This window comes from Rhinoraja longicauda, chromosome 5 (assembly GCF_053455715.1).
Source record: "Rhinoraja longicauda isolate Sanriku21f chromosome 5, sRhiLon1.1, whole genome shotgun sequence".
Classification (NCBI taxonomy): Eukaryota; Metazoa; Chordata; class Chondrichthyes; order Rajiformes; family Arhynchobatidae; genus Rhinoraja; species Rhinoraja longicauda.
The window spans coordinates 21,142,700-21,162,341 of NC_135957.1; the positions used below are offsets into that span (position 1 = coordinate 21,142,700).

The 19,642-nt window shown below is 42.7% G+C and overlaps 1 protein-coding gene across 1 annotated transcript in view; it reads right to left on the bottom strand.

Annotated features, from left to right (window-relative positions):
- Nucleotides 1–19,642, bottom strand: part of prim2 (DNA primase subunit 2) — a 216,266-nt gene that overhangs the window by 78,590 nt on the left and 118,034 nt on the right. The window contains exon 7 of the mRNA XM_078400014.1: nt 11,576–11,643. Within this exon, the coding sequence (XP_078256140.1) occupies nt 11,576–11,643 (68 nt within the window). The remainder of the gene's footprint in view (nt 1–11,575; nt 11,644–19,642) is intronic.

A 19,642-nucleotide genomic window follows, 5' to 3' on the forward strand; every position in this document is an offset into this window, starting at 1 on the left:
CAAGACTATGTTGCAATTGTCAGTCCAAACTTTGCATGACTGTGATGTGAACCCAAGGCAATCTGACTGGGAGAGGAGATCAGCAGCCATTTAGCTTAATGCCTCAGCCAAAAATCATGTATCTCTGACACTGTAGCCTTCCCTCAAGAACACATTGCCATTGTCTGCCTGGTTTTGTGTGAGTGTGACACAAATTCAAATTTATTTGACCAGGGAAAGGGCTCTGTAGCCATTCAACAGTCAGGGTAAACCTCCAAGTGTTATTCATTGAGAGAGGAATGTGATCTCATCATTTTATTCAATTAATGGAGTTTCAATTTAAACTCCATTAAATTGAGGGGGGGGGGTTGGAGTGAGGGGGGGGGTGGAGTGAGGTGGGGGGGGGGTGGAGTGAAATTGAGTCAAATTGAGTTTACTGCAGATGCACAAGTACAGTGAAGTACACGATACAATGACCAATCTTGCTTGTAGCAGCATGACAGGCACATAGAAGCAGACAAACACCCCAAAAAAACCTATGCATAAATTGTTCACAAACTATACCTAACATTTCTAAAAGAAAGACTGAGCAAAAAACAAGATATTGGTGCAAAAACATAATTAGAAAAAAACCCAAACCCAAGGTAGCGCAAGGAGTGGTCCGTAGTGTTATGCTGTCAAAGTCGGGGTGCGCTGAATGAATCTGACAGTTGCATCAAAGCAGCTGATCCTGAACCCAGTGGTGAGATTCAGTTATATAAGGATCTATAACAGGTGTATTTTCCAATTATTGTATTGTGCAGAAAGCAACAACATGGATAGATCCAAGAAAGAGGTCGTACCGAGAGAGCTTGAGGCATTAGGTTCTAAATAAACAAGTACAATATCAAGGTATTAATCTCTGAAAATGCAGATCACAATCTGAGCCCAATACAAACTGGCTTCTGGTTACACAGCGGTCACGGCGGCGCAGCGGTAGAGTTGCTGCCTTACAGCGAATGCAGCGCCAGAGACCCGGGTTCGATCCCGATTACGGGTGCTGTCTGTACGGAGTTTGTACATTCTCCCCATGACCTGCGTGGGTTTTCTCCGAGATCTTCGGTTTCCTCCCCACACTCCAAAGACGTACAGGTTTGTAGGTTAATTGGCTTGGTAAGTGTAAAAATTGTCCCTAGTATGTGTAGGATAGTGTTAATATGCGGGGATCGCTGGTCGGCGCTGACCCGGTGGGCCGAAGGGCCTCTTTCTGCGCTGTATCTCTAAACTAAACTACACCAATCCAATGCAGGACTTGAAGAGTGGAATGGGAGAAAGAGTTGTTGGTTCATGCAGAACTGGCACCAGTACTGGAAAAAGAGGGGACTGTGCCGTTGGGACAGGGTTCAACAGAGTCAGACTACCATGTCCCAACGATTGAATAATTAGGGCTGTAAAGCATTTATTGATGGGCGATGGTGGTAGAAATCCACAGGTAATGGGAAATGTAGAAATTTAAAGGTACCAATATATTACAGAACGATGAGCACATTTTGAGAAGGTAAAGAGAATTATAATGATAATAGTACTGTAGCATTTAGGCAAATGGGAAAAAAATGCAAAATTAAAGGCCTTTTATTCTGAATGTACAATGCATTTGTCATAAGATAAATGAATTAGTGGTACAAATAGAGATAAGTGAGTATGATTTAATAGCCATTAGAGAGGCACAATTACAAAATGACCAAGGTTGGGTACTGAAAATTGCACGGTTCTTGACATTTTGTAAGGTTAAGCAGGGATGTAAAAGGATGGCAATGAGAAAAGATGTTGGTTCAAAAAACATTTTGGAAATTTAATCAGTCTTTGTGGAGATTTAAAAAAAAAACAATGACAGTAACCAACGATGGAAAGAGTCAGTGTTTTCTGTGTAACAGTAGGATAGACCGGGTCTACCTTGATTTGTTGTAGGAGACCAGAATAAGATGGACTGCTCACCTAAGTTGTCCAGTACAGTGACGACAGCAACATCTCTCTGACAATGTGGTAAAGGACGAGTCGCAACCAGCCACTCCCTCTTCTTCCCTCTCCCATCAGGCAAGAGGTACAGAAGTGTGAAAACGCACATGTCCAAATTCAGGAACAGTTTCCTCCCAGCTGTTATCAGGCAACTGAACTATGTTCAGTATTCAGTATTCAGAACTATGTACCGCGGCACGGTGGCGCAGCGGTAGAGTTGCTGCCTTACAGCGAATGCAGCGCCGGAGATTCAGGTTCGATCCTGACTACGGCCGCCGTCTGTACGGAGTTTGTACGTTCTCCCCGTGACCTGCGTGGGTTTTCTCCGAGATCTTCGGTTTCCTCCCACACTCCAAAGACGTACAGGTATGTAGGTTAATTGGCTGGGCAAATGTAAAAATTGTCCCTAGTGTGTGTAGGATAGTGTTAATGTGCGGGGATCGCTGGGCGGCGCAGACCCGGTGGGCCGAAGGGCCTGTTTCCGCGCTGTATCTCTAAATCTAAAAATCTAAATCTAAAAAATCTAAAATCCTACCAACAACCAAAGAGCAGTCCTGAACTACTATCTACCTCATTGGAGACCCTCGGACTATATTTGATCAGACATTACTGGACTTTACCCTGCACTGAACATTATTCCCCTTTATCATGTATTTGTACACTGAGGATGGTTTGATTGTAATCATGTATTGTCTTTCTACTAACTGGTTAGCATGCAACAAAAGCTTTTCACTGTACCTCAGTACACATGACAATAAACGAAACTCAACTCCTAAACCAAACTCAAACTGCCCAACTATATCCTCTGCACAAAAAGAGCAGGACAAATCCAATTCTAGCTAATTACCATGCAGTCAGTCTATGCTCAATCATCAGCAAAGTAATGAAGAATGCTGTCAACAATGCTATCAGGTGGTATTTATTCATCAATAACTTGCTCACTGATGCCCAGTTTTGGTTTTATCACAGCTTTGATCCAAGTATGGTCGAAAGAACCGAATTTCAGAGGTGAGAATGACTGTCCTTTACATCAATACATTTGACCGACTGTGGGGCATCAAGATGCCAAGGTAAAACTGTTGTCTAATGGGCATCAAGGTTGAAAGCACTTCACTGATTGGAGTCATACCTTGTACAAATATACATGAAAGTACCTTCACCAGAAGTTGGGTCAACACCACCTTCTCAAGGGCAACTACAGATGGGCAATAAATCCTGGCAAAATCCCCCAAAAAAGAACAATACAAAAAGTTACAATTATGGAAAAAAAACATTAGGTAACAAGTGAATACAAGAAGTTGAACAACTTCTCACTCCTCTTCTCCCCATCACCTCAGCAAGGATAATGGCTCCATCTTTGGGTCTGAAATGAGATGGGGAAGGGGATCGTAATGACTGGATAGACTAGGCTTGTACTCGCTGGAATTTAGAAGACTGAGGGGGGATCTTATAGAAACATATAAGATTCTTAAGGGGTTGGAGAGGCTAGATGCGGGAAGATTGTTCCCGATGTTGGGGGAGTCCAGAACCAGGGGTCACAGCTTAAGGATAAGGGGGAAGTCTTTTAGGACCGAGATGAGAAAACATTTCTTCACACAGAGAGTGGTGAGTCTGTGGAATTCTCTACCACAGAAGGTAGTTGAGGCCAGTTCATTGGCTATATTTAAGAGGGAGTTAGATGTGGCCCTTGTGGCTAAAGGGATCAGGGGGTATGGAGAGAAGGCAGGTACAGGTTACTGAGCTGGATGATCAGCCATGATCATATTGAATGGCGGTGCAGGCTCGAAGGGCCGAATGGCCTACTCCTGCACCTATTTTCTATGTTTCTATGTTTCTCTGACTGATTTTGCAAAATTCCATAGATTTTTGGAACCATCTCTGTGGATGGGAAAACAGGGAGTAAAACAAGAAAGGAGATGGAGGTTAAAAAAGGAGGAATTGCAAGCCAGTTAGTCTAGCGTTAGGAAAGTGCTAGAATTCATTCAGAAGATGATAATAGAGCTCTTAGAAAAGCAATAACATGATTAACTAGAGTGAACATGACTTTATGAAAGGAAAATCATGTTCAACAAATTAAAGATCTTTGACGAAGTAACCAGCAGTGGATGTAACAGGGTTCCAAATCACATCCAATAAAGTGTCTCATAAAAAAAACTGCTGCATAAAATAAAAGTGCGTAAGTTGAGAGAAATATATTAGAATGGATCTGGGACTCGTTAGCAGACGGAAAACAGAGTAGGGATAAACATTGTCAATTTAGCAAGGTATAAACAACAGGTTAATACCTTTCACAGTATCATTCAAGAAAGGGAAAGAAAAATAATGTATTATAATAATGGAAGAGTACAATTTTTCCGTTAGTACTCAACACCATGGGGGGGGGGGGGGGGGGGGGGTTGGTGTTTTAATATACTCTTTTTGCCCTAGTGATCTCTCAATGGTTTTAGCCTCCAAGGTGAAAAGAAATGCAATCTCTGCCACCCTGAAGCGATAGAGATGAATGTGTGGGGACATCCTCTTCAAAATAGTCCCAACTCGTCCACATTAAAAAAATGATCAGAAAAAAAGATAATTATTTTATTGATAATTCATTTTAGCTCCTTTGGAATAGTTTCTGTCACCACTGTAACTTGCTACCTCCCCAGGAAGCTGAATATTATACAGTATTGTACACTTCTTGAAATGTTCAAAGCGGCCATGGCTGACCTTGAATGTCTCAGCACCTTCAGAAGATCCATTACCCCTCTTACGTTCTTTCAAGTCTTGCCAGTATCATTTTTTCCTGGATCATCAAACTCGGAAGCACATTATACGACTTCTGAGCTTCGAATATGTGTCCTGTTCTCTCCTTTATAGTATCTCTACCCTTAATAAGACCATAAGACCATAAGTCAATGGTCTTATGAACTAGTCTATTTCAGCACAACTGTCAGTCAAGTAAAAAATTATCATTGTTGTCATGCTGCATCTGAGATTTTAATAATTTTTTTGTCTTTGCTGTTTTTTTGCTGATATAAATAAGTCTCTCTCACTCTGCCTCCCAATATTAAGTATCATTTTTAATTGGACAAATAGAAAATAGGTGCAGGAGGAGGCCATTTGGTCCTTCGAGCCTGCACCGCCATTCATTGTGATCATGGCTGATCATCCACAGTCAGTAACATGTACCCAACTTCTCCCCATATCCCTTGATTCCACTAGCCCCTAGAGCTCTATCTAACTCTCTTTTAAATTCATCCAGTGAATTGACCTCCACTGCCCTCTGTGGCAGAGAATTCCACAAATTCACAACCCTCTGGGTGAAAAAGTTTCTTCTCACCTCAGTTTTAAATGGTCTCCCCTTTATTCTTAGACTGTGGCCCCTGGTTCTGGTCTCCCCCAACATTGGGAACATATTTCCTGCATCAAGCTTGTCCAGTCCTTTTATAATTTTATACGTTTCTATAAGATCCACTCTCATCCTTCTAAATTCCAATTAATACAAGCCAAGCCTTTCCTCATATGACAGTCCCGCCATCCCGGGGATTAACCTCCTGAACCTACGCTGCACTGCCTCAATAGCAAGGATGTCTTACCTCAAATTAGGAAACCAAAACTGCACATTCTCCAGATGTGGTCTCACCAGGGCCCTGTAAAACTGCAGAAGGACCTCTTTACTCCTATACAAATCCTCTCGTTATGAAGGCCAACATGCCACTAGCTATCTTCAATGATAACATGTTTTGTAAATCACAGTCATGAAAGTCAATTGCTTTACAGCAAATATTCACAAATCAAATGTTCATAAATCAAAGGGCATCTGTGGAAGAGAAAGGGGTGATGGAGAAACTGGATGGGAAAATGGAATTGAGGCTAAGAATTTGATCGGCCTGTTCTCATAAGGTGTCCTATAGCCTTTCCTTCCTTCTTTCTCCCTTATAATTCTTCTGGTAAGCTGCAAACCCAGGCCCTGTTAAATACAGTGGTCTTTTTATTTGAACAATGAAAAGGCTGGTCCATCATTTCAAATCACTTGAATAGCTAGCTTTATGTCTACTTAAGAAATCTAGGATATTTTGAACATTAGTGTTACTTGGAATTGATGGTGGGTTGAAATAGAATCTCCCTGTACTAATCCCTCCAGATGAATATTTTCAGACTGCTTCACAAGAATGAGTTGGACTAAAAAAACCTAATCACCATCGATGGTTTTAATGCTGTTCTAGCGGACAAAGATGTACATTTTTTCCATTTTCCGCACATCTGCTCTTTCTCCTCTCTTCCCCTCTCCCCACCTCTCCAGACAGAACAGAGATACAGTTCCCCTGCTCCTCACCTTTCAGTCCATTAGCCTCCACATGTCAACCTTCATCACTTCCACCCACTTCTACAGGATATCAACATGAGGCACATCTTACCCTCTACCCGTTGTCTGGTTTTCTCATAGTTCACTCCTAGGTCTGCTCATCTCTTCCATCCCATCCCTACCAATCTCTAGGTGCTTTCCTCATCAACTGTTGGAAGAGTAACACATGTCTCTACACCTCCTCTTTCACACCATCCATGGACCTAAATAGCCCATCTAGGTGAGGCAAAGATTCATGCTCACCCCCTTCAGCCTGGTCTATTGCATTGGGTCACTCATGATGTGGCCTCCTCTACATGACTGAGACCAAGTGTAGACTAGGTGACCATTCTGCAGAGCACCTGTGCTCCGTCTACAATGCTGATCTGGTTGCATGTTATTTGGACTCCGTTTCAGGTGTCCTCCAAACACTTTATTCTGGATTGTCACTCTTCCTTAAATGTTTCCCTTGCTGAAACACTCACCTGACAAATCTTATTCCCTCAAATGGTATCAATCAACCCCCCCTCCCCTTTTTTTAATCTCATCGGAATCATTCTGATAAAAAAAACTTTCCTGAATACCTTTCAAAATATCCTCACTCCTCCCTTTAGACTATTACCAGCTACTTGTTTATTAGAACAACTGTAGATCTTATTAGAAAAACTACATTAAGGTATTTTGAAAGAAGAAAGAAATGCAAATGTCTTCCATGAAGGCTACACAAAGAATATATGATTAACTTGATGCTTTGACTAACTAAATCCAGAGGCTCGTGATATTAATTCAGCTATTTTTGATTTCAATTTAACTAGTTAACTTAACCATTATCTGGTCCCTAAATAATTTGGAGAAAAATCATAGTGACACCACTAAAGTCAATTTTAGTCTTGAACAATGAGAATGATGATCAAATACAGCAATCAATGTGTTGATCAAACTGATTCAACTAAACTTATGTATCCTACTCAGAGTAGAATCCTTTGAAAGATTTGATGGATTTTTTGAGACATTTTGATGGATATTCATATTCATAGTTGTGGTTTAAAAGAACAGAATTATTCAAGGATTTTCCATATCTACTTGGATCATAAAGTCTGGGCACACAGCAGTCTGAAGGAGCTGTAGAAAGAGTTCCATCTACTGGCCTAACTGAGATCTTTTTCAACCTATTATATATACACTGCCAACACAAACAGAACATCTAACATCAAACTGCCCATTCATACCAATGGCTCCACATTAGTATGTGTTTTATGTCATTGGTTTTCCACTCCTCTTCCTTGAATCTTTGCACCTTTGTTTTATTTAATATATTTATCCAGCTTCCTTTTCAATGCACCTGGCTTGTTTGCCTATCTACTTCTTTCAGCAGTGGGCTCCGTCTACTTTATGGACATTATCTGGACGAGGTTTCCCCAAGATTATTTAACGGAGATTTACGGCCCACAGCTATGAAGATTACACAAGGGAAAGTGTTCCAATAATTGTCCAATTAAGTATTAAAGCCCGAACTCGCATCTCCCCTGAGCCTCCTCTCATTCAGATAAAAGATCCTAGCCTGATGAAAATAAGAGTGAATTTTTATTGTACTTTACCCCAGTACCTTTTTCACTTCAGTAACATTGAGTAGTTATTCCGTGTGTGATCTGACCTAACTTTATCATAACTTCTCTGTTTTTCAACTGTTGTTGACCAATAAATTGCCATGTGCAGGAGGTGCGGACATGTGCTAAAACAAAGATGAATTTAGCTAGTATTTGCAGAGAATGTCTTACTGAGTCTACTTCATTCATCCTCTGTAATAATGTCAAAGGACATTCCCACTCCAGTCCAGTTATGGGAATGCACTCTGTCAGCAACACCATCTTTTGCAACAAGGTGTTAAAACTATGATTTTGTCAAAGCTCTTAGGTGCATATCAGAGATCCTATGCCCCTACTGAAATGGACTGGAGAATTACTCCCATTGTGATTGTTAATATTCATATTCCGCATTAACATAACCAGAAATGGATAATCCATAATTATCACACTCTTGTTAGTGGGTCCTTGCCAAATGTAAAGTGATGATAATTTAAAACCATTTCTTCAGCTGCAAGGATTGCCTCGGGGCAGCACGGTGACGCAGCGATACTGTTGCTGTCTTACAGCGGTAAAACTGTAAATTGTCCCTAGTGTGTAAGATAGTGCTATGATACGGGGTGATCGTTGGTCGGCGTGGACTCGGTGGGCCGATGGGCCTGTTTCTATGTTGTATCTCTAAAGTCTAAAGATTGATGCCATAGGCTGTGAGGAGTGCAGAATTCTTTGCTTTTTTATTCAAACAAATTAGGGAAGCCGATTGGAGAGACAATCTTTCTCGTCTCTGCATGTTTCGACATGAGTAAACAAAAGAGGTAGATTTTTTTTTTTTTAATGCCTGTACAGACAGGTATTGTTTACAAGTACACTCTCACAAATAACACCTTGCTTGTCAATGCCAGTGCATATCAATATTGCCTCTCATGCAAACATTGGATTAACTTTTAAATTGGTGCCAGCTCAACCATCAGAATAGTAAATATCAAATCTCCTATCATATGAGGAGCCAACTTAAAATTAGGCAAAGGAATTGCTGATTCTTCCTAGAAATTGGACAAATGTGGGTGTGTTTTCTTTTTAAATTTTTAAACTGACCAAAAAATGGCATGCATAATCTGTCAAATTGTCCAAGTGTTATCAATAATGGATTTAGGAAGGAATTGCAGATGTTAATTTACACCGAAGATAGGCACAAAATGCCGGAGTAATGGCGGGTCAGGTGCTGCCTGACCTGCTGAATTACTCCAACGGAGTAGCGTACATCAAAGCAGATGTTTGCTACATAATAAAAGATTGCTAGCACAGTCCTAAAAAGTGAAAGCACAAGCAAATAAACAATGCTCTCCTGCTGCCCAGTCTTACTGCTTCACGCCCCCTGATAAAATAAGACCTTAAATGACCAACAGCACACTTTTCTGCCTTGAATGTATATACTTCGCAGTATACAACTGGCTATCTAAACTACATTTGTCAGCACACATGGAAAAGCTACTTTGAGTCTGCCTTGAAGCATTGATAAAAGATTTGACTATTTGCCTTAGTACATTTGTAGTTTTTCCATCTCCTCCGGCACTTGAGTAAATAGCTAGCGATGGGTGTTTCTGGTTATTTAGATCAAGCAGTGTGACGGAAATCAAGGAATTGTAACTTTGGAGGTGATTCATTCTCTCAAAGTTAGACCTCCTGACCGATTGCCTCTCGCAAACCGCAGAACAAACATATTTAGCTGACAAAGCAGACGTGCAGTTAATTAGTGAAAATAAGTCAGCTGCTTTACAAAGTAAACATGACCTTTGAAGCTAATTTGAGCTACGTTAATGAAATTAAGGACTAGTCACGAGGAGCCATCCTAATTGAGCAGTATAAATACTAGTGCTTTTCAAGCCTGAGAGGAGGAAAAATGAGGAAGAAAAAGGCGGCAGCGGCTTTCGACAGAGGTCTTCAGGAACATAACTACCTAGAGTAGTTCTTCCATGCTACACTCCTAGAGAGGTAGTGAAGGCAAGTCCTGATGCAGGCAACCTAATGTTATATTTATATTTACCCCGTACGGCTACCCTGCTCTCTGATATGGTCTCCTAGAGGGGCTGAGGCTCGGTAAAAGTCGGGGATCTTTTTAACTAAAAAAGTGTGTTAAATTCACAGTGTTTTTAAACACTGTTTGTTAGGTTTCATATGGACATCTGAACGGTAAGATTTTTGATATATACACGTACTGTATGTAGAGTAAGGATGTGCGTATGAATTGTACCAACTGCTTGAGTTATTATACCTTTTGACAAATTGAATAAAAACCATTATTTGATTAAATTCAGTTAACGCCCTGTCGTCATCTTACTACTTATAGTGTAGCAATAAAATATAGGATATAAATAAATGCGAGGAGCAACATTTAACACTTAATAGCTTTTAAATTCCCGAGACGTCGACACGTATCAACGGCGAACGACCGACGACCCAGATCGGAATAAGGTATTAGTTTATCTTTTGCACTTTCTATAATGAATACGGTCTTAGTTCTATTGACATAACTAACCGGTATACAAGGAAAAAGGACTAGTCAAGATCCCGGGAAAAGGGGGAGTTAGTCTTAGTATTCTAGTGGGTTCCTTGTCAGGATCTAGGATAATTGTATAGAAATCTGTAGCAGCAGGGTCTACACGTCATTGGTGAGTTTGATTAAGGCAATTTTAGCGTGAGGTGGGAAGGGAAACCTGATCAGAGAAATTCATACGTGAAGTTCTGGGGAAATCTTTCAGATTCAAAAACAAAAATAAAGTTCCAGGGCTTTAAAGGAAAAGGAAGATGGAACAGTTGGGTTTGTAAGGGTGAGACGTGAAGAAGACAGAGTGATACCAGTGGATCTGACAGGGAGTAAATCAACACGATAATAGGAATAGAGCCAAGAGAGTTTGATCTCCTGAGTTAAGTATAGAGAGGACGATGGGAAATTAGAAAGAAACTTGAGACGGGCATGTTATCATAGCAATTGGTGAGGCAATGAAACTGTAGAGTCTTGAATCTCATGTGACCAAGTTCATGTGCTCCTAGTACTCCTCAGAACTAAGGAAAATGGGTTCAAACTGACGTCTGTAAGGGAGAAATGGGCCATCTTTGCAATCTATCCTCAAACAAGATCCTCAACTGAAATAAAGTTCCAACATAAGCTACTAACAACAAATGAGGACATGCCAATATCTATGGACGACATTGAACATCTCAGCATCTAGCTGTCTATGCAGTTGCAGTGAAAAATATTACATTTCAGTGAGGACAAGTGCAAGCATTCTTCTCTGTTTGCTCAAATCATCTACTACAAACCTAATTTACAACATGGTAATCAGCACAAGTGATTTTTCCAACAGAATGCATGCCACAATCACATTGCAATAATAAACGTTGTGCAACACAAACTTCAGTCATTTTACAAAAAGGTTACATTTGATCAATGAACCGAACCGCAGGTACTGTTACATGTCCGTTATTGCTGAAATATCTGATAAATATTTAAGTTTAAGCTTTTGAAAGCAATTTAAAAATATAGAAGAAAAATACAGCAATCTTCTGGTGAAAGCATTCACTTTGACATTATAGCTCAGATCTTGCAGGCAGCAAATCACAGTCATGAGATTCTCATCAGTGCAGGATTACATTTAGTTTCCTGCATTTAAATTGTTGTAAAAGGAGCTTTTACCTGAGGTTGCTCAGCAGTGGCTGCAGTCGCTCATCTGACTGTATAACAGGCAGCGATCTTGATGTCAACTGCAAAAAAAAGTGATTTTCCAATGAAAGCTCAATCAGAAGGCTAAATTCACAAATCCACATTAGAAATGTACTCAAAATGCAATGCATCTCCAAAACAAATGTTCATTTCATTCACAAGTTTGCATAAGTACACATCTCTTCTTCACAAAATGCTGGAGTAACTCAGCAAGACAGGCAGCATCTCTGGAGAGAAGGAATGGGTGACGTTTCCGGTCAAGGCCCTTCTTCAGACATTGTTAGGGGAGAGTGAGTCTAGCGATACGGAGGGGTAAGGTGCAAAAACACAGATCAAAGCAGACATCATCTGCGTTTTCATACCTACCCCTCTATAGCTCCAGACTCCCTCTCCCGAGTCTGAAGAAGGGTCTCGACCTGAAATGTCGCCCATTGCTTCTCTCCAGAGATGCTGCCTGTCCCGCTGAGTTACTCCAGCATTTTGTGTCTATCTTCGGTGTAAACCAGCATTTGCAGTTCCTTCCTACACATTTTCTCTTCTTCACAAGGCAGCCAGGAAGGAACATAGGGACGGGAGTTCCGCCCCTCAAGCCTGTTCTGTAATTTAATTAGATCTCCAATATTCTGAATCTTCATTCTGCTTACCTGCGTTGTTACACAAACCTTAATTGCAAAAGTCTATCAATCTCACTTTGAAATTTTCAATTAATCGCTTGCCTCAGATATCTGGGAGGAGATGATTCTAGATCTCCACTATCCTTACTCCAAAGTAACAAACAATCTGTCGGAGGAAAGGGCATAAAGTGCTGGAGTAATTCAGTGCGCGGCATGGGGGCGCAGCGGTAGAGTTGCTGCCTTACAGCGAATGCAGTGCCGGAGACTCAGGTTCGATCCTGACTACGGGCGCCGTCTGTACGGAGCTTGTACGTTCTCCCCGTGACCTGCGTGGGTTTTCTCCGAGATCTTCGGTTTCCTCCCACACTCCAAAGACATACAGGTATGTAGGTTAATTAACTGGGTAAATGTAAAAATTGTCCCTAGTGTGTGTAGGATAGTGTTAATGTGCGGGGATCGCTGGGCGGCGCGGACTCGGTGGGCCGAAGGGCCTGTTTCCGCGCTGTATCTCTAAATCTAAATCTAAAAAATCTAAGCAGGTCAGGCAGAATCTCTCGAGAACATGGATATGTGACCTTTCAGGTCGAGACCCTTGCTTAACCATTCCAATCTGCTGGAAGAACTCAGCGGGTCAGGCAGCATCTGCAGAGGGGAATGGACAATTGATGTCGCAGGTCAAAACCGTTCATCTAGACTGAAAGAGGGAAAGGGAGATAGCTATAATGTGGTAACAGGGAGGGGTGGGGTAACAGTTGCCAAATGACAAGTGGATCCAGATGAGGAGCTATTGATTATCCAGGTGAAGGGTCCTCCATGGAAGATCTCTGGCCCATTATGTTCCATCTATTTGCTTGTGTCACGTGTGGCTGCGCCTAACGGCTGCGGCTCTCTGGCAGTCTGTTTGTCTTTATTTCCTTTATTTTGTTTGTGTCGGTGTTGGGATGGTTTTTGTTTCTGTTTTTGGCTCTGTATGTGTGGGGGGTGGGGCGGGGCAACCTTCTTTTATTAGGTCTCTTCCCCGGGGCGCAGCTCGGCCGCGGGGCCTTCCATCGCCCGCGGGGCCTTCCATCGCCCGGCTCGGCCGCTGGACTTAACATCGCCGGCGCGGCTCGGCCGCGGGACCTAACAGTGCCCGGCGCGGCTCGGCCGCGGGGCCTTCCATCGCCCGGTACGGCTGCGGGACGGTTCAGCGCTCGGTGCGGCTCGGCCGCGGGGCCTTCCATCGCCCGGTGCGGCTCGGCCGCGGAACGGTTCAGCGCCCGGCGCGGCGCCTTTCATCGCCCTGCGCGGCTCGGCTGCGGGACTTAACATCGTCGGCGCGGCTCGGCCGCGGGACGTTTCAGTGCCAGGTGCGGCTCGGCCACGGGACTTAGCAGCGGCCGCGGGGCCTTCCATCGCCCGGCGCGGCTCGGCCGCTGGACTTAACATCGCCGGCGCGGCTCGGCTGCGGGACGTTTCGGTGCCCGGTGCGGCTCGGCCGCGGGGCCTTCCATCCCCTTGCGGGGCCTGTGCGTGTCGGTCGCCTCGGTAGGGGTCGAGCTGCCTGTCCGTGGGCGCGGGGGGAAGAGAGGGGAAGTTTTGTTGCCTTCCATCACAGTGAGGGGGTGTTTGGAGTCACTGTGATGGATGTTTGTGTTGGGGTCGTGTGTCCTGTGTTCTTTTCTTTTTTGCTGTGTCTTGTGACTACTGAAATTTCGTTCGGTATTTATACCGAATGACAATGAAGTTCTGTTATACTGTTATACTGTTATTATTCCATCAGTTCACTAATCCTTTGCAGATTACAGCATTTGGAGGACTGACCTTTGTAAACAATACTCTGTGCCTTCAACATGACATTGCATGAGGTAAATTTTAATGTCAGGGTCTCTGCGAGAGTCTACTTTCCCAGTTAAATCAGCTGGAAAATATAGTTGGGAATCAAACTATTTCTATCTCTGCCACATATTTATAGTTTGAATGTAACAAAGTATCTTCAGCTTCGAGAAAGTAGTCCTATCAAGGCTCAACAAGTCTCACACTAAATCTACTTCGTTTTCGGAGGGGCACTAGGAGGGTTCATGACCGTGGGCAGGGAGAATGTGTGGGCAACGATCAGCTGTCCCACATTCGTGCAGACCTGCTGCCTCAGGCATCGATTCCAATCTTCCTCTTGCAGGCCCATCCTCACCCCTCCCCCGATTTCCGCAGCAGCGAATGGGCAGCACGGTGGTGCAGCAGTGGCGTTGTCGCCTTACAGCGCCAGATTCCCGGGTTCGATCCAGACTTTGGGTGCTGTTTGTTCTGTACATTCTCCCTGTGACAACATGGGTTTTCTCTGGGTGCTCTGGTTTCCTTCCACAGGCATACAGGTGTGTAGGTTAATTGGCTTCAGTAGGACAGTGCTGGTGCATGCGGTGATTGCTGGTCGGCGCGAACTCGGTGGGCCGAATGGCCTGTTTCCACCTTGTCTCTCTAAACTAAACTAAAACTTTTCTCTGAGGAACAATGTAATGAGTATGTTTTTATATTTAAAAAAAGTGATTTTGAGAAGTCATCGTGCTAAAGAGTACCACCTCACACATTGATACTATTGAAGGGGATGAGCTTGTGCTCACTCATGAGGTGAGCAATCAGGCTGCGTTAAACTGTGGGAACCAGCGTATGGTAGATATGAATAAGGTAACGTTTTATTGAATAAAACTCCTTCCCAACTAGATTTTTTTTTTTAATACAAGTTTAGTTTAGTTTATTGAGGTACAGTGAAAAGCTTTTTTTTTTTAAATGGGAGTTAAAATAGGCAAGAGGAAAGGTTGCCAAGAAATAAATTAAAAAAGTAAACAATAAATGCTGGAAATCAGAATTTAAATTGGAAATGCTGGAGAGATCAAACTGTGTATCCAGATAATTTGATCAATGTCCCGAACAATTTAATCAATTTCTTCAACATCCAAAATTACAGACAAAATGTGGAAAAGCTTAAATCATCTGGTGTGTCAATTCTGTATTTCATGCACTTTGAATCACACTGATTTATAAATAAACCAATTTTTCAACCTTGTATTTAAAAAAATTGTATAGCCAAATGCAACCTTTCCCCTCTTAAGTAGCAGCAATAATGCACCAGAGAGACCAGTCATTCCAGAGGAACACAGGACATCTCATTTGCATTTAGATGACAGTTTTCTATGGAGAGAGAAAAGCAAGATTGTAGCTTGTACCCCGGCACACCTTCCCGACATGATCAAGTGGAAATGAACTGAATGATATGCTGGCCTCAATGCCTGCATGAAGAATTATTAGGAAGCGTGAAGTCATGGGGCAGGGATGGGGGAGGGCGAGGAGAGGCAGAGAGGGGGGCAAATGGGGACAGTGAGGAGGGGGTAGAAGTGGAGGGTGCAGAAGGTGGGGCAGAGGGGGAGGAGGAGGAAAGGTAGGGGAGGAACGGTAGTGGGAGCAGGAGAAATAATGGGGGGGAGGAGAGGTAAAGGGGGCAGGAAAGTTAGGGGGGAGGTAAAAGGGAGGCAGGGTAGAGGGGGTGGGGGTGGAGCAGTAGAGGGGGGAGGGGTAGACAGGAATGGGGGGAGGTGACGGGGCCAAAGTTGGAATAGGGGGATGGAAAAGTGGGCAGGAGGTCATGGTGGCGAAGGGGCCAGAGGGGAATGGGGTGAGAGGAGGGGGAGAAGGGGCCAAAGAGGAATGGTGGAGGGGTGAATGGGCGGGGAAGAGGGGGGCAGCGAACAGGTCAATGGAGAATGGGGGGGGGGGGGTGCATGAGGAGAAAATGGAAAAAATACTCATCTACTATTCCATTTAGCAGTTAATTTCATTACTAGCAGAACAGGCTTCTAACAGCAGAATTGTTTTTGGCCTTTTGCATGGTATAATAATGAAATTCTTCTACAGCTGTCAACAGCAAATTTACCCAGTTGTTCAAACATTTGGTCATAAAACAGAGGCCTGGAACATGTCAGCATTACTTGACTCGCCATTTGAATATTTGGTATTAAATTGGTATTAGACATGCCTTCCTTTAAATATTACATCTAGCCAACAGAACCTCTCTCAAAATATTTGGAGAGACTAATATACACCGATGAGCAAAAACATTATGACCTCTGATAGGCGAAGTGAATAACATGGATTATCTTGCTACAATGGCACCTGTCAAGGGGTGGGATATATTGGGCAGCAAGTGAACAGTCAGTTCTTGAAGTTGATGTGTTGGATGCAGGAGAAATGAGCAGGAGTAAAGACCTGAGTGACTTTGACAAGGGCCAAATTGTTATGGTCAGACGACTGGGTCAGAGCATCTCAGAAACGGCAAGGCTTGTGGGGTGCTCCCGGTCAGCAGTGGTGAGTACCTACCGACAGTGGTCCGAGGAGGGACAAACCACAAACCGGCGACAGGGTGTTGGGCGCCCAAGGCTCATCGATGCGTGAGGGCAACGAATGCTATCACGTCTGGTCCGAATCGACAGAAGGTCTACTGTGGCACAAGTCACAGAAAACGTTAATAGTGGTCACGGGAGGAATGTGTCACAGTGCATCGCACCCTGCTGGGTATGGGGCTGCACACGGAGGACCAACAGCATATTAGGCAGATGGTCATAATGTTTTGGCTCATCAGTGTAAGTTCAACGTGATTTTTGTCTGTACAATAAAAAGTTCCCCAAAAGCCTCTTGGTACATTTTAATTTTGCTATACCAAGCCTTAAAATAGACTCCATTTCACAATTTGGATTGTCAAGAGTATCAAGAGTTATGTGCTGACATTGGAACAATGAAATTCTTATTTGTTGCTGCTTAGCGGGAGATAAAGTGCCTATCTCAAATGTACCTTTCTCCATTTATTTCAAGGGTCCAGCATCTATCATTTTATGTTACCCATCATAAAGTGCTCCCTTATTGTTGGCCAGTTACCAACTCTTACATTTGTGAACCATCACTATTGCCCTTGAGAAGCTGATGGCGAGCCGCTGCCTTGAACTGCTTTGGTGAAGGCGCACCGAAGGTGCTCTTGGTGAGGGAGTTCCAAGATCTTGACTCGTTGAAGAATAACCTTCAACGAGTGAATTCTTTTGAAGTTTTCTGGCATGTTACGTGGAGAGAAACATGCAGGTCGCAGTGTTCCCATGTGCCCAAAACTCTTTTTCTTCGCAGTGTTAGAGGTCACAAGTTTGGGAGGAGTTGTCGAAGTATCCTAGGTGAGAAAATGAAGTACCATGTGTGGATGATACACTTCATTGACATTGGGGATTTGGTGACGATAGTGCCACTGAACAAACAACAAGTGTGGCGAGTTGGGCTCCGCTGGACATGGCTATTGCCTGACACTTGCGGCATGAATGTTACAGGTTGAACACTGATTTTCCGGCAACTGGTTGTCTGCCAAACTCTATAATCTTGACAAAATTACGAGAGCTCACTTGAAATTCCCTGAGCGGCTGCAGGTGGCATTGCGAGTGGCGAGTGCTCTTTCCCTCCACCATGAAAGAATCAACTATACTCTCAATCTTCCCTCCTAACTGTTTTGCAAGGACAATACAGTCAACCCTCGTTTTAACGACCCCCATATAACAGATGTCGGATATAGGTGGACGGACCTGCCGACCCCTCCCCGGAACCCACCGTCTCCCTGGCCGTTTAGTCGTGGCTTCCGACACCACTCCCGACTCGCAACTCACCACTCTCGACCAGCGAGCCCTTCTTCACCCACCGAAAGGACACAAAGTGCTGGAATAATTCAGTGGCTCAGGATCTCTGGGGAAGATGGATACGTGACATTGGGACCCTTCCCTTCCTCAGACTGATTCAGTCGGCTGAGTTTCTCCAGCACTTTGTGTCGTTTCACTTTAAAACTAGGTGCCGATGCCGCTGGTATTCACCGGTTCACACGGCTGTTGTTGCGACACATGTTCTAATAATTGCAAGTCAAGTGAAGTTTATTGTAATGTGTAGTGAGGTACAGATACAATGAAAAATGCAGCATAAAAATTTAAATAAAACGAGGAAAAAATATTTTCTTCTCCACTAAATATGCATAATAGATTGAAGTGAGGGGCAGTAAATAGGTTTTTTAAAAAAAGAGGAATAAAAGGTACAAGAGGTAAGTAACAGAAAATTAACTGAACATAATAAGGATTCGGAAGTAAACTATGTCAAATTACTTCTCACTAATGGTACGCTTTAATACTTTTGTCAATAGTAAAGATTTAACAGTTAAACGCAATTCAGAAACCCATGGCAATTTGCACGACAAACGAACAGTTCAGTAATTATGAAAGCTCCATTTATATAATAAAGTGCAGTAATTATGAGAATGGTATCGTCCAAATTTACATGAGCTTTTCAATTTTGATAATTCTAAATCTAAATCCGTCCCAATACAGTACTAAGCACATCTGTTCTTAAACGTAAAGTGAGCCTGCAAAGCATAAAGATTCAAGAATTTGTGCAAATAGTCTTTGGCGCAATCAACACATTTATCAGGTTGAAACCTCTGAAATATCATGGGAAAGAAAATACATTTATATAGATCCTTTTGCAGCTTCAGGCAGTCCGATTCTGTTTTGGAAAAAAAATGATTTCGTCACTGTTACAATGTGATCAAATATGACAGCTAATTGATGCAGAAGGAGGTTTCACAACTAGTAATTGAAATATTATGCTAATTTGATCAGATTTGGTGTTGATGGACGAAAATAAATATTGGTTAGAGCACAGGGAAACTCCCTTGATGTTTGTTTTTCCAAAATCTGCCATGGAATTTTAAATGTACAGCTAAAGATGAGTGTAACACTAACTCCAATTGCATAGGACACACTCAAATATTGCATTCAAGGAACATCTTACATTGAGCATTTTTTTCCTGAAGGGGGTTTGGAAGAATGACAACATTTGATAGCATGAAAAGTTACCACTCTTATAAACTGAAACCCTGAAGTGAAAAACTATTTTATTCAAAATGAAGGTCATCATCTTGGCTGATTAAATATGAATTGAATAAAGGCCATCCATCTTTATAGAATGTACATCAATGCAATCAATACACAGCTTTCGAATTTTGAAGACAAATGATCAAATTTATATCACCTATATAATGTTAGGTAGAGAAGCTGGGATTCGGTTTGAGCTGTGAAGGTTAAAGCGTGTATTTTTTTTTAAATGAGAGGTGTTCAAAATTACGATGGGTTATTTCTGCTGCCAGGGGACCAGCAGTGAAGCTAGATTTAAGATATTTGGCCAGGAGTCAAGAGGAACAAGTTATCATCTGAAATGCTCAGCCTGACAGGAGAATGGTGTAAAGATTCCATAACAAGTTTCAAAAGTGAATTTAGTATATACTTGAAATGAAAAAATAATTGCAAGGCTAGGTAATAAAAGCTGTGAGGCAGGCCAACTACTCTGCTTTACAACGCTGCAATCTGAAATATTGTATGATTAC